At 35.4% G+C, this 19,923-nt stretch overlaps 1 protein-coding gene across 3 annotated transcripts in view; it reads right to left on the bottom strand.

Annotated features, from left to right (window-relative positions):
* The window catches only part of mpp7a (MAGUK p55 scaffold protein 7a), a 67,172-nt gene that overhangs the window by 39,884 nt on the left and 7,365 nt on the right, over positions 1 to 19,923 (bottom strand). The window contains exons 3-21 of one of the 3 annotated variants that reach the window (XR_013305731.1): positions 16,423 to 16,586; positions 16,121 to 16,239; positions 15,864 to 15,941; positions 15,664 to 15,744; positions 14,593 to 14,724; positions 14,105 to 14,186; positions 13,329 to 13,414; positions 12,981 to 13,055; positions 12,436 to 12,632; positions 12,306 to 12,370; positions 11,147 to 11,167; positions 11,029 to 11,043; positions 10,328 to 10,360; positions 9,118 to 9,288; positions 8,957 to 9,037; positions 8,727 to 8,820; positions 8,422 to 8,530; positions 8,149 to 8,292; positions 6,126 to 6,792 (exon numbers count right to left, since the gene is read on the bottom strand). Coding sequence is in view for 1 of the 3 variants with exons in the window: in XM_077623872.1 (XP_077479998.1) it covers positions 6,613 to 6,792; positions 8,149 to 8,292; positions 8,422 to 8,530; positions 8,727 to 8,820; positions 8,957 to 9,037; positions 9,118 to 9,288; positions 10,328 to 10,360; positions 11,029 to 11,043; positions 11,147 to 11,167; positions 12,306 to 12,370; positions 12,436 to 12,632; positions 12,981 to 13,055; positions 13,329 to 13,414; positions 14,105 to 14,186; positions 14,593 to 14,724; positions 15,664 to 15,744; positions 15,864 to 15,941; positions 16,121 to 16,239; positions 16,423 to 16,459 (1,800 nt within the window). In the remaining 2 variants the exon portion in view is untranslated. Of the gene's footprint in view, positions 1 to 5,165; positions 6,793 to 8,148; positions 8,293 to 8,421; positions 8,531 to 8,726; positions 8,821 to 8,956; positions 9,038 to 9,117; positions 9,289 to 10,327; positions 10,361 to 11,028; positions 11,044 to 11,146; positions 11,168 to 12,305; positions 12,371 to 12,435; positions 12,633 to 12,980; positions 13,056 to 13,328; positions 13,415 to 14,104; positions 14,187 to 14,592; positions 14,725 to 15,663; positions 15,745 to 15,863; positions 15,942 to 16,120; positions 16,240 to 16,422; positions 16,587 to 19,923 lie in introns of those variants that run through there. The other 2 variants (XM_077623872.1, XR_013305732.1) reach the window with 2 other exon arrangements.

Below are 19,923 nucleotides of genomic sequence, written 5' to 3'. Positions count from 1 at the left end.
CCTGTCAAAATGTTATGATAGGTACATCATAATTTATAGCACACCTTTGCAATCACCATGCAAAGCATAACCCTGAAAAGCAGCAATGACATCTTTGTTCGTGACATACAGTAGATTTATCATCTGCTAAACTCTCCATTTAAACCTCCCACAGAGAAATCTAGTGTCCTAGTCAATCCTAGACAATAAATGACTGAACTGTGGATACATTCATTGTAATCCGACAAAATAAAAGTCGTAATTTGTCTCTCAGTCACCCATAAAGCTCCTTCCATTTTTTTCTGCCAGAAAAAAGCTCCAGTGGAAATTTCTTTCCTGAACTTAAGTGGAAACGAGGAGCTCTTCCAATGGCAACAAATACTTGGCTTTTGCTTCGGTATCAATGTGTCCAGCACGGAGACTATTGGCAACACCTTCCCCCAGGCTTCCCTGGAGTTTTCGACAAACCTGCAAAACATCTGGGTAAAGATGCTCGAAATTCTTGAAATTAAGTCGGAAAAAATGTCACTCTGAAACACTGACAGACCAAAATTCAGCTATGTTCAGAATGCGTTAAGGCGAGGAATGCGACATGAGTTTGTTCACTATACATCTGTCTAATACAAACTCAGCAAATGTTTTACCATAGAATCTCCATCTTATTAGCCGGTGTCATTGGAGACTTCATCCGACAGGAAATGGTCACACTTATACAGAATATGGTGACATAAATCCGTCATGTTCTCTTAATGCACAAACATGCAGCCAGGAAGTTATTAGCAGATCTGCTGAAATCATTGTCCGTTCAAAAGAGATCCATGCGAATTGTTTTGTGTGAGCGTACAAAGCTCATCTCCTCCACAGCTGTGCATGGCTTAAACACTCTACTTTAAGTGCTATATAGGATGTTATATATCTTAACTTTAATAGAACATGCAGGTACAGCTTGGTAAAAAAAAGTTACTTTAATATGCTTATTAAATGAGCATGGAGTCTTTTACAACTTTGTCGAAAAGAAGTTAGACGTGGCGCACAGTGACTGAGTGATTAGCTTGTCGGCCTCACAGTTCTGGGGTCCAGGGTTCGATCCCGGTTGGTTCTCACTGTGTGGAGTTTGTAATATCTCCCTGGGCTTGCGTGGGTTTTCTCCAGGTACCCCGGTTTCCTCCCACGCCCCAAAAACAGCTGTCAGGCTCTTTATCAAAACAAATGGCTGAGTGTTAAGACTTACCATATGTATATGTATGTATGCGTATATGTATATATGTATGTATGCATATATATATATATATATATATATATATATATATATATATATATATATATGTATGTATGTATGTGTGTGTATATATATATATATATATATATATATATGTATATATATAGATAGATAATTTCAGCAACACGCTTATTTATTTATTTCTATATTTATTCATGTATTTATTTATTAATTAACTTACTTATTGCCTATCTATCTATATCTAAAATGCCTTTCCTATATCTGCATTCGCACCCTCTTGCTACTGTGACAATGAACTTTCCCGAATATGGGATGAATAAAGTTATCCAATCCAATCCAAAAACATGCATGGTAGGCTGGTTGACCACTCTAAATCAGGGGTGGCCAAGTCTGGTCCGCATGGGCTGCTGGGGGTGCAGGTTTTTGTTCCAACCTATCCAACAGTTTAACCAATGAGGTTTCTGCTGACAAAAGAAGCACCTGTCTGCAATCCACTGATTGTACTTCTAGGATACCAGATTGGTGGAAAGGTTTCCTCTTACAGGTTGGAACAAAAACCCGCACCCACTGCGGCCCTTTCTGGAATAGTTTGGGGACCACTGCTCTAAATCAGGAGTGACCAAGTCCGGTCCTCGGGAGCCCCTATCCAGTCTGTTTTCCATGTCTCCCCCCACCAACACACCTGAATCAAATAATCGAGATCGGTATGAAGCTTCTGGACAGATTGTTGATGAGTGGATAATTTGATTCAGGTGTGGTAGTAGTCACTTTAAGGTTGTGTCTACCAACAGTATTTTTCTCGCTATAGAGTCGATTCATTATCATCTTCCCAAACAATTACTGTTTATTTTATTATTAAAGAAAATTGAAGCAACAGGCCGAGAAAAAGCAATTGTAAAAAAAATAATGTAAAAATATTGACATTGTCAAATTTGACGGTTCTCATGTTAAGACTCGGCATGCATACAGAAAGTACTGTTTGAGTATGAGAGTTATCTTTATTTAAATAATGTTAATAATTGTTGCTTCTTAACAGCACCAGGTGATATATGTACTATATATTTGTGGGCTGTCATGAATTGTTTTAAATTAATTTAAACAGAAGCACACAAAATTCTCTATTGGTGATTGTAAGTTGGCTTGCAACCAGTTCAAGGTTTACTCCACCTGCTATGGTTATCTGGGATAGGCTCTAGCACCCCCATGCAAGGTTGAATGAATGAATTGTTGAAGTCAGGTACAAATGCATGGTATTGTGAACGTTCTGTACTGTAATAAAAGCTGTCCACCTTTTGCCGTAGACTGCCCAGGGTGATAAATGGTCTTTTTTTTCCATTCAGGAATCTTCCCAATGTCCAGCAATGAACACCTGGGACATTTTACGTGGCCAAAGGGAATTATAAAGTGGAACCCTAAAGAAACATACGGTTCTGTAAAAATCTGTGGCCATGATGTCAAATTTAAAATATACAATATAGTAGTCATGGGTCAGTTGGGACACTTAAGTCAGGTAGCTGCAAATCAATGGTCTGGTTCAGATTGGACTGTTTAAAAAGGCTGTAGTACCATCTAGTGGCTACATTTACAGAAGCAGAGTCAGGTGATCTGGGGATGAAAATCACCTATTTTGTTATTTGTTGTTGTGCAAAAAAAATTCCGAATACTAATTTTAACATAAAAATAAAAATAAAGACATAAAAATATTTTCTATACAATTGCTGTGGTTTGTTTAGGTAAAATACAGCTTACAAAGATAAACAACCACTCACAATCACATGGGCACTTATGGACAATTTAGTTTTCAATCAATATAAACATCTTAGGAAGGTGGATAAATAATGTACATGCTTGTACATCATATGAAAAATAGTTATATGAATAACCACATATGCATGTATACATGAATATGTGGTTATTCATATAACTATTGCAATTTTGTAAGTCCCCCGAAAATATTATAGCACTATATCAGTCAAAGCCTTTTTAAAATGTTAATTTGATTTACTGGAGTTTACAGTACGCCCAGCTTTTACATGTTCCAGTGACCATAAAAGTGGAATCAGCAGGAAAAATAGATGTAATGCCATGAAAGAATTCCGATTAAAAATACAGTAAAAAGATTAGAAGTTAAGAGTTTAAATGAAGTCTATCTTTTACTATTTAGGTCTTATAAAATTCATTTTACTCATGGACTGACTATTATAAATAGCAACTAATTAAAAACGCATAATGTGGAACACCAGTCAGAAAGACACAGACGCAATCACAGCCATATGCAGACACCTCTAAGAATATAATTGCAGTGTGATTAGAGTGTGGTAAAGAGGAATATTAATTTGCACATAAGCAAACAGTAGACAGATTTCAGTGGTTTGTGCTTAATTGCAGAGTATTAAACTGCAGCTGAGGCCACTGTTATAATCGACACGACATTTTTCAAATGGAAATACAAGCTTCTAGGGAAAAGCAAATTAAACATCCCCCAAATGGTGGTCTGTTATTTTTTTTATTTTTCATTTTTTTTGGAGGGGGCGTTCTCCTGTGGAAAAAAACATTGTTGAATAATGTCTTCCTCCTGCCTCAACACGCTACTGCCAAAAATGTCACCGTGTCCATTCCTATTAAATGGAAGGCTTCAGGGACAGAGTTGTGTTTTCAGGCGCGTGCCATGCAGCTTCTTGCTAACAGATGTGTTCATGATGATTTACGAGGCATTGGGCTTTTTCAGTCAAAACTTGCATCCCACACGGCTGAGTTAGAGGTAATGACAAGGAAGAAGGGAAAAACTAGAATTTGTAGAAGTGGTAACATATATATTATATTACCTTATATCACCTTGTATTGAATAAATACAAAATACTTCCTTCTGACCACAAAAATATGCTGTATTTTCATACACCGAAACCTCCTGGCACACAAGATATTGAGAATAATGTTATCTAGTTCTGACCACTTGCACTGAATTTTCACTCTTTTACCTTTCAGCTCAGTCTAAGTCAGGGGTGTCAGACTCTGGTTGGTTCGCGGGCCGCTTTAACGTCAACTTGAATTCACGTGGGCCGGACCGTTTTAGATATAATATTTAGATTTTTTTTTCTATAAATGGATTAAAATCCCTGAATATTCAGTTTTTATAGATCTAAAACAATGTTTATTTTAGCTTTTTTTTATATATATTTTTAGATTTTACAAAATGATTTTTGAACTAAAAAACACAGAAAAAACTTCTTACAAAATTACAATTATTGATTTAAAAATGGGGAAAAATCAGGAAATTTAATATACATCTATACTCTTCATTTTAATTTGATCCTAAAACAGAAAGTCGGCACTCATGATTTACTTTCCCGGGCCACACAAAATGATGCGGCGGGCCAGATTTGGCCCCCGGGCCGCCACTTTGACACATGTGGTCTAAGTACGTATAGTAAATGTTATCTCATATTATGAAAAGTCAATAAGTGCATCAAGCTTGACGCCATGAAGGGTTGGTGATAGGCTAAAGGGGCTCTGACACGTTTCCCATACTAAAACTTTACTGGTTTACCATACCAAAACCATAATTAAGGAAGGTTGGATAGAGAACCCCCCCAGCCAAACCCCAAAATCAGTACACACCATTTGATTGACAACTGTGAATAGGTTATAATCATCACAAGTAGATACTGCTTTACTGCCATCATGTGGCATTTACAGTACAGAGAATTTGATTTTTTTTTCAAGGGGAAGGTTTAATTATATAGTATCACATTTTCTATATTCCAGAAAGCTCTTGGGGAATTCTGTTCAGACACGGTTATTGTAACCACTTCTTGCTGAAGACTAAACCTTAACTTTTTGGACTGATACTGTCAAATTGAGAACTGTGGAAAACAGTGTAGACAACAAGGCATCTTCCCATAAGTCCAAGTTTTGCCCTGGCACAAATGGTCAAGACAAAGAAACATAGTTGGTTTTTATTTTAATATAAAATGTAGCCATTAACCTGTGCAGTAAAAAGTCTAGTTTTTGTACAATACAGATTATGATGGGATTTATGTACAGATATGAAGACCTGCATATAAAATGTGTTTTTTAAAAAAATCCCTCGCATCCTTCACCTTAGGTTGTGAGGAAATCTTGAGCAATGTACAGTTAATACAAAGCTACAATCAAACATTAAGCTACCTTAGTTCAAAGACTGTAAACAATCTGAAATTCTGGCATTTTTTGCTCTTAAATAAATACATTAATATAAAACCAGGTTATTGTTAGCATTTAGTGTGTAGAATTAAAATAAAATAAAACAATGACAACCCATCTAGTTTCTCCAATTAAACGAACCATGTGCTTAGAAAATGACTTAATGACTTGAACCATATGTTGTAGTTATTGAAATGTCCACTTTGTAAAATAAAAATTTAGCTTGAAAAAGTGTGGATATTTCTCTTAAAACGATAAGATTGATATTCCACATCTGGTACAAAGCTGCACATGTAAACAGTAAAGTGCATGGTATTTAAAAAGGAGTAATTGAGACTTTGAATAATGAAAAAAAAAGACAAATATGGAGAAAAAGTTCTCAACTGCAGTAGCGAGTCGCTAGAATTGCTGAATAGAATGGCTTGTGGGAAGACCAAAAAGCAAATACATTTTTTTGAATATAAATTTAGCCACTACAGCACAATTTGGAGGATATTGCTCTGAAAATGATATGTACATAAAAATGTAAAACCAAAATACACAACCCCCCATTCATCAGAAAATATATTAATTTTCTTTAGTTAAAATAAGAAGAAAAGAAAAAAAGAAAAATATCAACTACCCTTCAAAATAATGTACCAAACTATGTTCCGGTGCTAAAATAATTTCTGAAGCACACAAATAAAGACAAAGCATAAATTTTCACTCACCCAATCTCCCTTACCTTTTGCATACTTTTACAGATATGTGAATGTGAGTTGTCAACCCAAGAACAAATGTGACAGTTCCTTTGGTTTGTAACATTTTCATCTTATAAACACATTGAAGAAAGGCTCCAGGTTGGCTGTGGTGCTGACCTGCTGGCAATGTTGCCTGTATTGCGACAGACCAGGTTAATTCAACATTTTGGTTTGGAACTAAGTACTTCATCTTGGATCTAAGATTGAAATCTAGATCATTGCCCATATCCTAGAAATACCCTTACAACCTCCACCTTGAAATCCATTTAAACCTCAAAAGATTTGAATTAGGACCTTACTAAAGGTTGAAATTAACATAGATCCCACACATTATAATAAACTGCATTTATATAACTTGCCTGTTGTAATCCTATCTTCCTCCAAAAACTCTCAAAAACACCTGATAAAGCAGATATACTGCAAAAGCACCCAATTTCTTGTCGTTTTACAGTCTGTGTAGATCTCACCGTCTCACGTATGAGTCCAACTCACTGGAAGCCACTGCGTGTCCATCTCCACTTGTTTTAGTGAGACACGCAGTTCGGCAAAGGCCTCCGAAAGGCTATCGTTTACTATGACCTTCTCAAATAGATGTCCATACTGATTCTCCATCGTCTGGGCAGTTGCCAACATCTCCTGAAAGTCCTCTTCCTGTGTTTGGTGTGAAAAAGATAACAGAACAGACAGTTCACATATTGTAAAGCAAAATATAATACAGTGGTGCCGCAACATACGAGCAATGTTCCCTCTAAGCTGCACGCGTGCGCAATTGCGCACTACTCTCGTCTTCTCTGCGCACAGCAAATCATATGGAGCGCACAAAATAAAATCCCATTTTTTTTAGCTGTGAGGCCGACACGCGAACCACTCATCCGCCGGGCCGCCCATTCATAGATATTAATCATTACATTTTATTATTACTAAATCATTTATGTGTAGTAGACATACACCTGCTTATGGCAGGTGTGATACTGGTGTGTGCCCATAGCGAGCAATGATGATGTTGCTCACACCGGTCGGTACTCAGTGTGCTCAGGGAGGTTGTCTTTCTGCCCAGACAAACAAAAAATTAGAGGGAACATTGCATACGAGTGGCCCGACATACAAGCAATTCAAGATACGAGTAAAATTTCGGGCAAATATTTATCTTGAGATACGAGACAAATTTTGATATACGAGCAAGTAGCGGACGTGAGATGCTGCTCATAAGAACATCATGGGCACTGGCTCTCTCCCCGCAACTCCCTCGTGTAATGTCTCTGGTCGCAACTCCCTCTTTGTAATGTCTCTGCGAGCACTGGGCGGAGCGTTGCATTTTTTTCAGTGTTTTTTTTCTTCCCGTTAGTCAGTGCGAATGGCGTATATACTACTTCTTGTTGGCAAGTGGTCGTGCGTTATCCTATTGTGAGGACATTTGTGTGCATCATTTGGGGAATATTTTGAAGGGAATACAAACTCAAACAACCCTCGATATTGACTGAAAGTCAGTGTGGAGGCGGGGCAAAAAGAGCCAACCGGGGAGAAGAAAGGTATCAAAATGTCAAACAAAATTAGAATTAAGTGTAGTGTTAGGTTTGATTAAAGTTATTTTTGAGTGTCTGCATCGTAATCCAAGTTCATTTAAATTTGTTTATGTTATGTTACGAGCGTGTTTTGTCTGCAAATAGCTCGTATCTCGAGGTACCACTGTATAATGATAATGAGGCCAGATTATTTATACATTTTAGTTGAATTGCTTATTATATAGTATGGAGTGTTTCCAGGGTCATTTTTACTTAAAAATACTAGGTCAATATTTGTTTTCTGGAAAGGCCTTGAATGAGCCATTTGTATGCAAATACACAATAAAACATAACAAATAACCTTCTGCTAAATAAATTTTAGCCAATTGATTTGATGTTGACAAGTACGAGCATGCCCTCATATGTCAATACAATATGGTATTCAAATAGTCAATGAATTATTTATTATAAACAAACTGAAATTAAAATAAATCCAGGGACTCACTGTAAATGGCTTGGCAGATCCCTTATCATCTTTGCGTGAAATGAGTTTTGCATTTATCCTCGTCTCTCTCAGTCTCTCAATTGTAGGAGGCTTCACAAAAACTATAAATGGTTTAAACTCTGCTGTTCGCAAGTGCTTTAATATCTGGAAGACAAAAAAAGATTAAAATTCCAAGAACACAAAATTGGTGTAAGCATAGGTTATAAATTGCAAATAAAAAGATAAGTAGAACTTAGTAGAGAAGATAGCGAAGAAACTATTTGAGCTACTCACATGAGGTTGGACATCTAATAAACATACTTTGTTCCTGGAAAGGATAGACCGTATTGAGTCGAAACTTGTCCCATAGTAATTCCCTTTGTATTCTCCAAATTCGATGAACCTGAGAAGAGAGATTGAAAGATGAACAAAAAAAATGTAGAACTGAAATGTTCTAAAATCCATAAGGGTCTTTGGTAAGATAGAATGTAAAAGTAACTTAGCATTTTACGCTATCCACTCTACCTGTTTCGTTATGATTTCAATTTGTTTTGTATGTGTTTTCATTGGGCATTAACATCAACTCAAATTGTGCTTACTTATTGTTGTGAATATCAGTCTCAAAGAGATGTTTTGATATGAAATGGTATTCAACGCCATCATTCTCCAGGTTCTTCTTGGGCCGACTTGTATCTAAAAGAGAAAGACAGAGAGCATTAGCAGTGAATGAGGCTTGGATAACTCAACCTTAGTGTTAGTCAAAAAATGTGGTTTTAATTGATAATTGAATATTGTCTATTAAAAAAATAAACAAAGAATGTAGACATACGTGGGATAGTCACACTAAAGTGCTCTGGATCAGAAATCAAAAGTTTCCTTTTAAGCTCGTTCAAGCCAACCCCAGTTGGTCCTACAAAAAGACAAACACAGTTAATCATTCAAACTCAATTTGACGAATTGTACTTCTTTATTGACCAGCACACTACTCACCAACTAGGACCACCACCCGGTGTTTAGCTTTACTTGGCCTCTGGTATTTAGTGACCTCTTCATAAGTGGGAACGTCAGCTGTGTCATAAATTTCACTTTTCTTACACTCGTACATGGACTTGTTAGTCTTTTTGTCCTTTCTGCTGAGACGGAAGCTTCTTCTAAACCCAACTAGAGTCAAAACATAAAGAAGAAAAAATGGCAAAGGAGAATTATAAATGAAATTTAGACCCTACATTAACAAAATATTCATCTGTAATGTACAGAGAACAAACTCTCTTTGCGTGACTATACGCAATCAGTAGTCTTTATGTTCCCAACAATGCTCCATTCGTTAAATGTCCACTACCACAAAATGTAACATTTGTGGGAATTGTGTCAGAAAGGGTGTCCAGCGTAAAACTTGTGCTGATAAACTGCAAAGTCAGTCAAACTCAGTTCAAGATTGTCATTTTTGGCTACCTTGTGTGACCAAAACTAAGCAAAGAAATGATGAAACTTGGTGAATGTAATATTAAATTCATACCCCTTAGGTTAGCAGAAAAGCAAATAGTTGACTGGTCATTTAAGTAATAATAAAAACATTCGGTAAGCAATTAGGAGAGGAATCTGTTGATTAGATAGATATGAAAAGAAGGATGATAACCACTTGCATAAAAACATACGTGCATAAAAAAGATTGTACTGCTCCCTCTGTTCAGGGAGAAGCTGATTGGAACCTAGGGAAGCTTACACGTTGGGTTCTATTCAGTCACAGGGTACATAAACAGGTATGTAAAGGTAAAATAATAATGTTATTACACTTAAAACTATAAAACACTGGAAAATACAACGGTCACTAGTCATCACAGTAAGGGTGAGTAAAAAAAATCTCTTATTTACATTTTCTGACAACGGTTCACAAGACATTGTGGTAAACACAAGTGTATTTTCTTGCGCACTTTAAAAAGACCAAAACAAAGCCATCAATTTTAAACACAGTAGTTTGAATACCAAAATACAGCGTGAAAAAAATTACTGGTTAAAGAAAAATCTTACGGTGACAAGCAGCACACACGGAGAGAAAGGGAATAGAATAAACATTGCTCGGATGATAGCAATTTCCAAATTTTGATGTTAGTAAAGAGAGGATTTTTTTCAATTTGTGGTTCGAAACAAAGGTACACAAGGAAAGAATTGGAAGAGAATGGAAAAGAACGAAATCTCTCACCTAGGTGGTAACCGCTAATAAAGTCAGGATCCTCTGGCGAAGAAAAAGGAAGCAAGAAGGGGCCAAAACAGTGGCATATTATCATAATCAAAGGAAAGGATCAGAAGGGACAAAAATAAGAACTAAGCCCCACAGAAAATAGTTTTTTAAACTGAACGAATGCACACAATTACCATATATGGCGACAAAGAACAACAGGCTTATTACTGAGAATACTGATCAAAATGCTACCAATTCATCAACCATCCCATGAAGGAAACCAAAGTTTACATTTTTCATTTGATTCCAATGTTTAGGAATATTTTTGTTGAGTTGTAGGTTTCATTTCACAAGGCAGCTACAGTATGTGAACAGATCAAGATCATATGGCACAAAAACTACTGCTGATAATAAAAAGTGTTGAATTTTCTGGCTCGTAATGGATTGAATAGATAAGATCACCAAAAGTAGCACTGTTGGACTGTCGCATTTTAAATATTTGTTTAGTAACACAAGTGGCAATGTACAGTATGTTATCCAATGACAAACCAATTATTTTAACAGATTAATTAATAAATATTTAGTTCCATCAATAAAACAAAAGTATGCACATGAAAAATTGAAATGAGTGTTTTAGGTTTCTTAAAAAGAGGTTATGCTTTTTCCTCTGCATGACCATCATCAATAAAGCACTATTAAATGAAAGGTGTTATAAATTTTACCTTCAATTTCCTCAACTGTCAGAATGAGTAAAAGAAGCAAGAAATTAAATTTAGCATGTTAGCTTGAAGGTTGGGGTTTCAATGAAAAAGGGAAAAAATAGAAGATGGAAACACCTACCAAATTCTACAGCCACATCATCTTAAAAAAGCAAGACAAACAGTTAATTGCCTTCATAAAAAGTTATTAAACTAATGTAAGATAATTTATATGAATGCATCCCCTTAAAATAGTTGTTCAATATTATATGTGTAACCAAAGCTAGAATTGCACACTAAATAGCAGAAAGAACTTGCAGTCCAACATACACACATAAAAAAACAGGGATCTAAAAAAAACAGATATAGTGGTACCTCGACATACGAGTGGCTCGACATACGAGCAATTCGAGATACGAGTAAAATTTTGGGCAAATATTTATCTTGAGATACGAGACAAATTTTGATATACGAGCAGACAGCGGACGCGAGACGCTGCTCATAAGAACATCATGGGCAATGTCTCTTTCCCCGCAACTCCCTCGTGTTAACGTCTCTGGTCGCACCTCCCTCTTTGTAATGTCTCTGCGAGCACTGGGCGGAGCGTTGCATTTTTTCAGTGTTTTTTTCCCGTTAGTCAGTGAGAATGCCGTATATACTACTTCTCGTTGGCAAGTGGTCGTGCGTTATCCTATTGTGAGGACATTTGTGTGCATAATTTTGGGAATATTTTGAAGGGAATACAAACTCAAACAACCCTCGATATTGACTGAAAGTTTGTGTGGAGGCGGGGCAAAAAGAGCCAACCCAGAAGAGGAAAGGTATCAAAATGTCAAACAAAATTAGAATTAAGTTTAGTGTTAGGTACGATTAAACTTATTTTTGAGTGTGTCTGCATCGTAATCCAAGTTCATTTAAATTTGTTTATGTTATGAGCGTGTTTTGCCTGCAAAACCACTGTACGAGGTACCACTGTACATTTCTGCAACGATATTAAAACAGCTGCAATGTATAGCTTTTCCTTGATAGGACATTGTACATACAAGTTTTTGCATTTGATATAAAAGTAGAAACCCCCAAATTTTGGGGGGGAGCTATTTCACACAGATTTAAACGCAAAATGTTAGTAAGTTGAATGTCTGGATAGATAATTGATTTGTAAACAAAGCTGTCATTTTGTTTCACATAATTAAGAAATGTTATACGCATGTCTCTTTCCTTTTGTGGAAAACTTTGGACACCCTTGTATGTAAGGCATACAACAACATACTACATTTTCCTATCTTATAAGTGAAACTTACAGGATCGCCGAATAGAAGATCTCTGGATTGGGAGGATTGCGGAAGAACTTCTCAAAGCAAGTCTCCTGTAAAGGTCAAAAAGAGGTCATTTTGCATTTCGGCCCAAAGTTCTTTGTATTTTTTTCCTCACCTTTCTTGGAACTGTTTGGAAGGGATTAGGCAAGCGCGGGGGTTAGCATCCCCTTCGTGTTTCGCTTGCCACCAGGTTGCATCATCTTGGCTCATGATCTGAAGAATGGAGCCCCTTTTGAAGGCCAGTCCAGCCTCCTTACACGGGATGGCTTTGTCGTCTTTTGGGTCATAGTCAAAAAGTGCTTTTACAAACATCTGAAAATACAGATGACAAGGGACAGAGGGGAAAAGCTGTTTGTCACTTTCTTTAAAATCTGAAGGGCAAGTATTCAAAAAAAATCATTCAAGTCTGTCAACTTCATTTACGCTTTTCTGTCATTTTAAAATAAATACAGTGATGATTATTAAAAATGACCATCTTTACATGTAAAGGAATAAACCCATGTGTAGGTCGCTGATTTGTATATGTAATAATGATTCCACTACAAATTGTATCCCATTAATATAACTGCAGTAGTAACTGGCCTATTTATGTTGTTGGACATTGAAAGGATACAATTTAAATATTTGAAAATGTAAACAAACAACTTAATCCGTTATTACCTTTGCTTCCTTGCTTATTACATCATCCGTAGCCCCGGGAACAATTTTGAATGTAATTGCCCCTTGTGACTGGACCTGAATATTCGATGAGACAAAATAAAAACAATGGGTTAGGTGAGTAATACATACAGCTAATTTGAGGATAATTCTACTTGGAAAAACTACAGAGCATTGTGTCACTTTCCAGAGGCATGGTGTCAAGCCATGGAAGTGGTTATGGATGGAAATATTATGGATGGAAATGGAAGTCACAGATTCTTGGATGAGTGGAAGGAAGTATTTGTCTAACAAATGAGAAGTGTTATATTGGCGAAGCAAATAGAGAAGTCAGGAGAGGACAGGTCGTACCAGAATGCGTATAATTTCCTCTGGTTTCTTGTCATCCACTGGGATTCCATTGACCTCCTTCAGCTCGTCCCCAACATGAATAAGGCCTGTTAAACAAAATGACTAATCACAAGCTACACAATAAAATTTCAGTACATTAATCTAAATTTATTGCAAATTTTATTGCTTGTAGCCATGAAAAAAAAATAGTCATGTAACTGTTTTAGATTACCTAGACTTGACATTCTATGCCACATGTGTCAAAGTGGCGGCCCGGGGGCCAAATCTGGCTCGCCGCATCATTTTATGTGGCCCGGGAAAGTAAATCAAGTGCCGACTTTCTGTTTTAGAATCAAATTAAAATGAAGAGTATAGATGTATATTAAATTTCCTGATTTTCCCCCTTTTAAATCAATAATTGTAATTTTTTAATCAATTTTTTCTGTGTTTTTAGTTCAAAAATCATTTTGTAAAATCTAAAAATATATTTTAAAAAAGCTAAAATAAACATTGTTTTAGATCTATAAAAAACTGAATATTCACGGTTTTTAATCCAGTTCTTTTGATCCATTTATAAAAAAAAATCTAAATATATCTAAAATGGTCCAGCCCACGTGAAATCAAGTTGACGTTAAAGCGGCCCGCGAACCAACCCGAGTCTGATACCCCTGATCTATGCTTATCAATCGCATGTTTGTTTCCCTAACTCCCACAAGTAAAAAAAGAGATGCTAGATGTGTTACTGACAATACCATACAACATTCCATGAAATAAAGCACCCTTTTAATGTAACATACCACTTCTATCCGCAGCTCCGCCTTTCATGATTCGTGCTACAAGGATGGCTCCCGTGAAATCATCTTGCTTTATCGTTGCTCCCTTATAAAAAAAAAAGTGCATGACACCAATAAACATTTAACTTGCACATATAGAAAACCAAGAAAACATCATTGTCAAGGTTTAGGGAGTGCCATAAATAAGTAAAATGGCTCGGGGCGTTTTAAAAAAAAAAAAACATCCAGACACGTCTGGATTACAAAAATAAAACTTGCCTTCATTGGAACAAATAAACATAACATAGTAATTATAAAGGTAGGAGTTAAAATGATCTTAGGCACTTTCACTATATTGACAGCAACTTAATATAGTATGGATCGCTTTGCAAGAGAAAATGTTTATAGTACAATAGTGCATGTATTCTTATGTTCTTATATAGCGTGAGGTATATACATTTACGTAGTTTGCTGACAAGCAGGTTCTAAAATGATGGTGTGGGTTGTCTTACCAGTGGTTCCTTGTTTTTAACTAGTCTTATGATTTTTACAGAATCCTCATCATCATTCATGTCTTCAGGCATTGGAGGTAGTTCAGGGTCATAGTTTTTTTGTGCAACCATGTCATGGACTGACAGAAGACTCTAGAAAAATTCAATAAGGAGCACACATTTGTTTTACTATAGAATATTAACTCCCTAAAGCCTGGGATTTAGAAAATGAATGAATCAAAATGCTGAGAATTAACTGGGCCATTACATAAAGGAGCTTTGATTTGTACAGTACTTAAAGATGAGGCCATTTTAGGAATTGTTTTCATTTTAACATTCATTCAAATGACTAATTTGCATTATCACACAATAAAATCCCAAGAAATAGCATATATATATATATATATATATATATATATATATATATATATATATATATATATATATATATATATATATATATATACCAGATTTGATTTGTACAGTACTTAAAGATGAGGCCATATTAGTAATTGTTTTAATTTTAACATTCATTCAACATATATATATATATATATATATATATATATATATATATATATATATATATATATATATATATATAAGCTTTGATTTGTACAGTACTTAAAGATGAGGCCATATTAGTAATTGTTTTAATTTTAACATTAATTCAACATATATATATATATATATATATATATATATATATATATAATATATATATGCTATTTCTTGGGATTTTATTGTGTGATAATGCAAATTAGTCATTTGAATGAATGTTAAAATTAAAACAATTCCTAATATGGCCTCATCTTTAAGTACTGTACAAATCAAAGCTGGTTTATATATATATATATATATATATATATATATATATATATATATATATATATATATATATATATATAGACAACAATAACAACAGTAAGAAATGTGGAATTGGTAAATTACTTCTATGGACTTCAAAATTTGAAACGACAATGACAATGGAAATGTGGAGTAAGTATTGTATATTACATGTATCAATCATTACACTGTTGTGGAAAATGGGGTAAAACACAATTTTAGACATTCATAGTATAAAATTCTTACCTTCAATTGAGGTTTGGCTAAAAGCTTTAGAAGCTCCTTTATTTCTTGATTAAGTGGTTTCCCTTGAAGCTCATCAGTCAACTGAAAAAGAAAGTTTCTTATATTATATATGAACCATTTGAGAATGTAAATTCTGCATTCAATAATATTGGCCTCTTTTTGTGGTGTTTTCTCCCTTCACTTGATTTTGAACCACTTACTTGACTACACAGACTTTCAGCATTGTTCAAGACAGGAGCGGGTTTGCACTCTTCATAATGCTGCAGTTCATCATGAATCTGCAAAGACAGGTTGTTTATTACTGTATACGGAAAGAAGGAACGGGATGTTGAGGCTCCCACACAACAGTGTTCAATGGGAAAGATCCAAATGACAGCCATATAAACACATAAGTTAAATTATTTGTATCTGTCAAAGAATAGTCACATTGATAAACAAAATATATGAGTTGTTTTACCAAGAACAGCAACTGGAGGCTTTTCTCTCCAAACATGCCCTGGAGGAAGGTTGTCTCCTCAGGGTGGCTGGTATGGGGCTTCAGTTTTGAAGGTAATGCTGCTAGCAACTCATATAGCCCTTTAAAATGAGAGGTTTTGTATTATATATATATTTTTTAGAATTAATGGGAACCACTTCACTATTCTAAATAAATCACTAATATTTTACATCAAAAACAATTACAAAAACATCTAACAAAATTGTATAACATTACAAAAACTATCAAATCTCTCAGATTTAGTGCATCAAAATAGTTTGTACCTGGCTCGTGGGCCACTCCAGTTGTGAGGGCAGGCATGGCTCCTGCCACTTCCTCCCCCCCTCAGGCTGTGTGAAATGGCAGTGAGGCAACAAGGTTATGAGTTCCTCACCAGCTCTCCCCAAAGACCATCTGAATTTGCAGACAGATCTTATGCTATGGAAACCTGTGAGAAGAGAACATAAAGCATAATCAGAGACTGCTATAGTTGCACACACGCTTAAAATATATATGGCGTGTCTTTGGAGCTGTCGAATAAGTTACTATTAACTTTACTTCAGTTATCTTGAGCCTCCTACCACAAATCTTATCGGATCGTGAGGTAACCAGAGGTTTTCCAAGCCTTTTGTTGTATGTAAGGAGGAATAACTCCATAATATCCAATATTAGAAATGCTCCTTTGCTCTGAGGGAGTAATTATGCAGTACAAGAACACCAAGGACATTTTAAAAGGCACAAAAGGATGATGAAAAAAAGTATTTCACCATGTCAGTTCTGCTTACAAAATTTTATTGGTCAGGTTACAGACACTTCTCCATGTGGCTAACAAAACGATGCACTCTTCTGCTCACTTTACTTACAAGATCCTCTCGGAATCCAATAACATCTTAAAAGACTCTACTACCATCTGGTGGATATAGTACAAGAGAGTAGTAAATGCTAAGACAACTTGGACTAAAGTAGAAAAATACCCTTTGTTATTTTCCTACATTTATATTTTACAACCCCTTAAAACACCACTACTACTTGTTCTAATGCTCCCTGTATATTCATCTTGTGTAAACATCTGATAGTTAGCAGTAGATTCTGTTTGTTTACCCCGCAAGATAAGAAATAACATGTGAATCAAAATGGGATGGCCAGTTACAAGAACACCCACACAGATATTATTAGTACTACAACTTTGCAAAAGGCAAACTGTATAACTACAATAGAATAGGTTGGAGTCTAAATGTTTCCAATTAAAATTATATTATTATTATTTAAAAATGCATGACAAAATGTTTTAAAATCACAACAAAAATGTCAAATTTGTGATTTACAGACCAGTTCTAATGTAAATAACTGTGACAAAACCAAAGCATCCCTCCAGTGCTGACATCAACACATCAGGTTTTCTGTCCTTAATTGTCCTGTACTCTGAGAGTAGCACCAACCAGTATAACTGAAACTGATCTCCTAATCACATTAGAGAGGCTCCTTACAGCACACCGTTAAATTACTCCATACATCTCACAGGAGTCGTTTGCTTTAAGCCCTCCAATCCAATAACTTCAGTAACTGCAGATTCCCTCAACTGTGATTGGTTTACCTACATTAATCCTCATTGAGATTATAACCTCCATAGAATACCCTCACTTAGTCACAATTATGAAAGAAATGTGTAAACTACTCACTGTGCAGTCATTGTATATATTGTACATTTAGCAAAACTATTCATGTCATTTAAAAAAAAGAAGGTCTCTACTAATCTAGTGAGCACATTCAGTCAGCTATGAGGCATATAATATACAGTATTAAAAATGGACATAAAAAGCTGCAAGAAAATGGGAGTTTGAATTTGGTAATGAAAACCTATATAGTAAAAACTGCATTTGTTATGCTTTTTCCTATGAATGAAATTTTATTTGTGGTAACATTTCTTTTTAATGAGGTGTGTGTCAATAAAAGGTGTGCTCACAGAACGTGTAAGAACAATAGACTACAACATGTGTCAAAGTGGCGGCACGGGGGCCAAATCTGGCCCGCCGCATCGTTTTGTGTGGCCCGGGATAGTATGTAGATGTATATTAAATTTCCTGATTTCCCCCTTTTAAATCAATAATTGTAATGTTTTAATCATTTTTTCCATGTTTTTAGTTCAAAAATCATTTTGTAAAATCTAAAAATATATTTAAAAAAAGCTAAAATAAACATTGTTTTAGATCTATAAAAAACTGAATATTGAGAGCTTTTAATCCAGTTCTTTTAATCCATTTATTTAAAAAAAATCTAAATATTATATCTAAAATGGTCTGGCCCACGTGAAATCAAGTTGACGTTAAAGCGGCCCGCGAACCAACCCGAGTCTGACACCCTTGGACTACAAGGAACCCCTGCGTAATTAAGAATCACCATTTAGCAATGAACTCATTCAAAAATACACTAATTCAGGCATTGACAAATGCATTTCTGTGCTCATAAACAAAAAAATAACATGGCAAATTAAATTAGTAATTGGCAAAATTGTGGCAAACACTTAAGTATGTAATAGTTTGTAATGTTTTGTAGTATAGTAGTAATGTCAAGTAATAGTTTGAATGTTTACTAAATTTGACACTTTTACAATATCAAAACGAGTATTAGTTTCACAAAGTCGGACATAACATGCAGTAATGAATGAATAATGAATCAATGAATGCACTGGTGTAACAAGATTCTGTGTTCACTGAACGAGGCGTGTTACAACATTGCAAAGCAATATCAATCAAGTTAATTTTGAAAGCATAATTAAACAAGTGAGGCTGCACAACAGTTATAAACAGAGGATTGATCGCCCAAAACAAATGGAGGAAATCCATAAATACAGATAACAATCAGGAAAACAAAACTATGGGACACAAAAGAACACCTACCCGATCACGTTCTTCCTGCAACTGAAACGCACCTTGACACGCATGTGCGAGCACACCCACTCAATTTACAGTGCAAGAAAAAACATCCTTCCATACAGGAAGTGACCTGCCCACCAGGTATTGCTGTTTACCTGATCAGACCTGAAACACGAGTTTCCCCGTCAAAAGCCAGACAGAGCTCCACCCTCTACTTAACCTGACTATAATTTCAATATGAACACAAATAAACGGTTAGCTTTCTCAGTCATTGAAGCCACAAGTTTGTTTCTGTCGTTACTACTTAACAAACTATATTTTATAGGCGGAGTGGGATAGGAGGTTGAGGGGTATAAAAGTGGATTTCTGATATGACCCACAATTATGGACATAATGGCTAATAAACAAACAATGAAATCATTTGTAAGTCAATCAACTCTTATCCGGAAAATAAACTTGCTTTCTAGTACTTACTACCAAAAATGGCCACCAGATGCAGCTGCCATTTTTTAAAAAAAAGGCTTTAATACCATTTTGTTTTCTGATTTTCTTGTTTTAAGAGGTAGGGTAGAAATTAATAGATCGTTTGAATGAACACCATCATAGCATCAACTTTTATATTAACATCATTTAGAACGCAGGTGTCAAAGTGCCGGCCCGGGGGCCAAATCTGGCCCGCCGCATCATTTTGTACGGCCCGAGAAAGTAAATCATGAGTGCCGACTTTCTGTTTTAGGATCAAATTAAAATGAAGAGTGGAGATGTATATTAAATTTCCTGATTTTCCCCCTTTTAAATCAATAATTGTAATTTTTTAATCTTTTTTTTCTGTGTTTTAGTTCAAAAATCATTTTGTAAAATCTAAAAATATATTTAAAAAAAGCTAAAATAAACTACTTGAGAATGTACATC

Source organism: Stigmatopora argus, chromosome 17 (assembly GCF_051989625.1).
Source record: "Stigmatopora argus isolate UIUO_Sarg chromosome 17, RoL_Sarg_1.0, whole genome shotgun sequence".
Lineage (NCBI taxonomy): Eukaryota > Metazoa > Chordata > Actinopteri > Syngnathiformes > Syngnathidae > Stigmatopora > Stigmatopora argus.
This window is presented reverse-complemented; position numbering and strand designations above follow the sequence as displayed.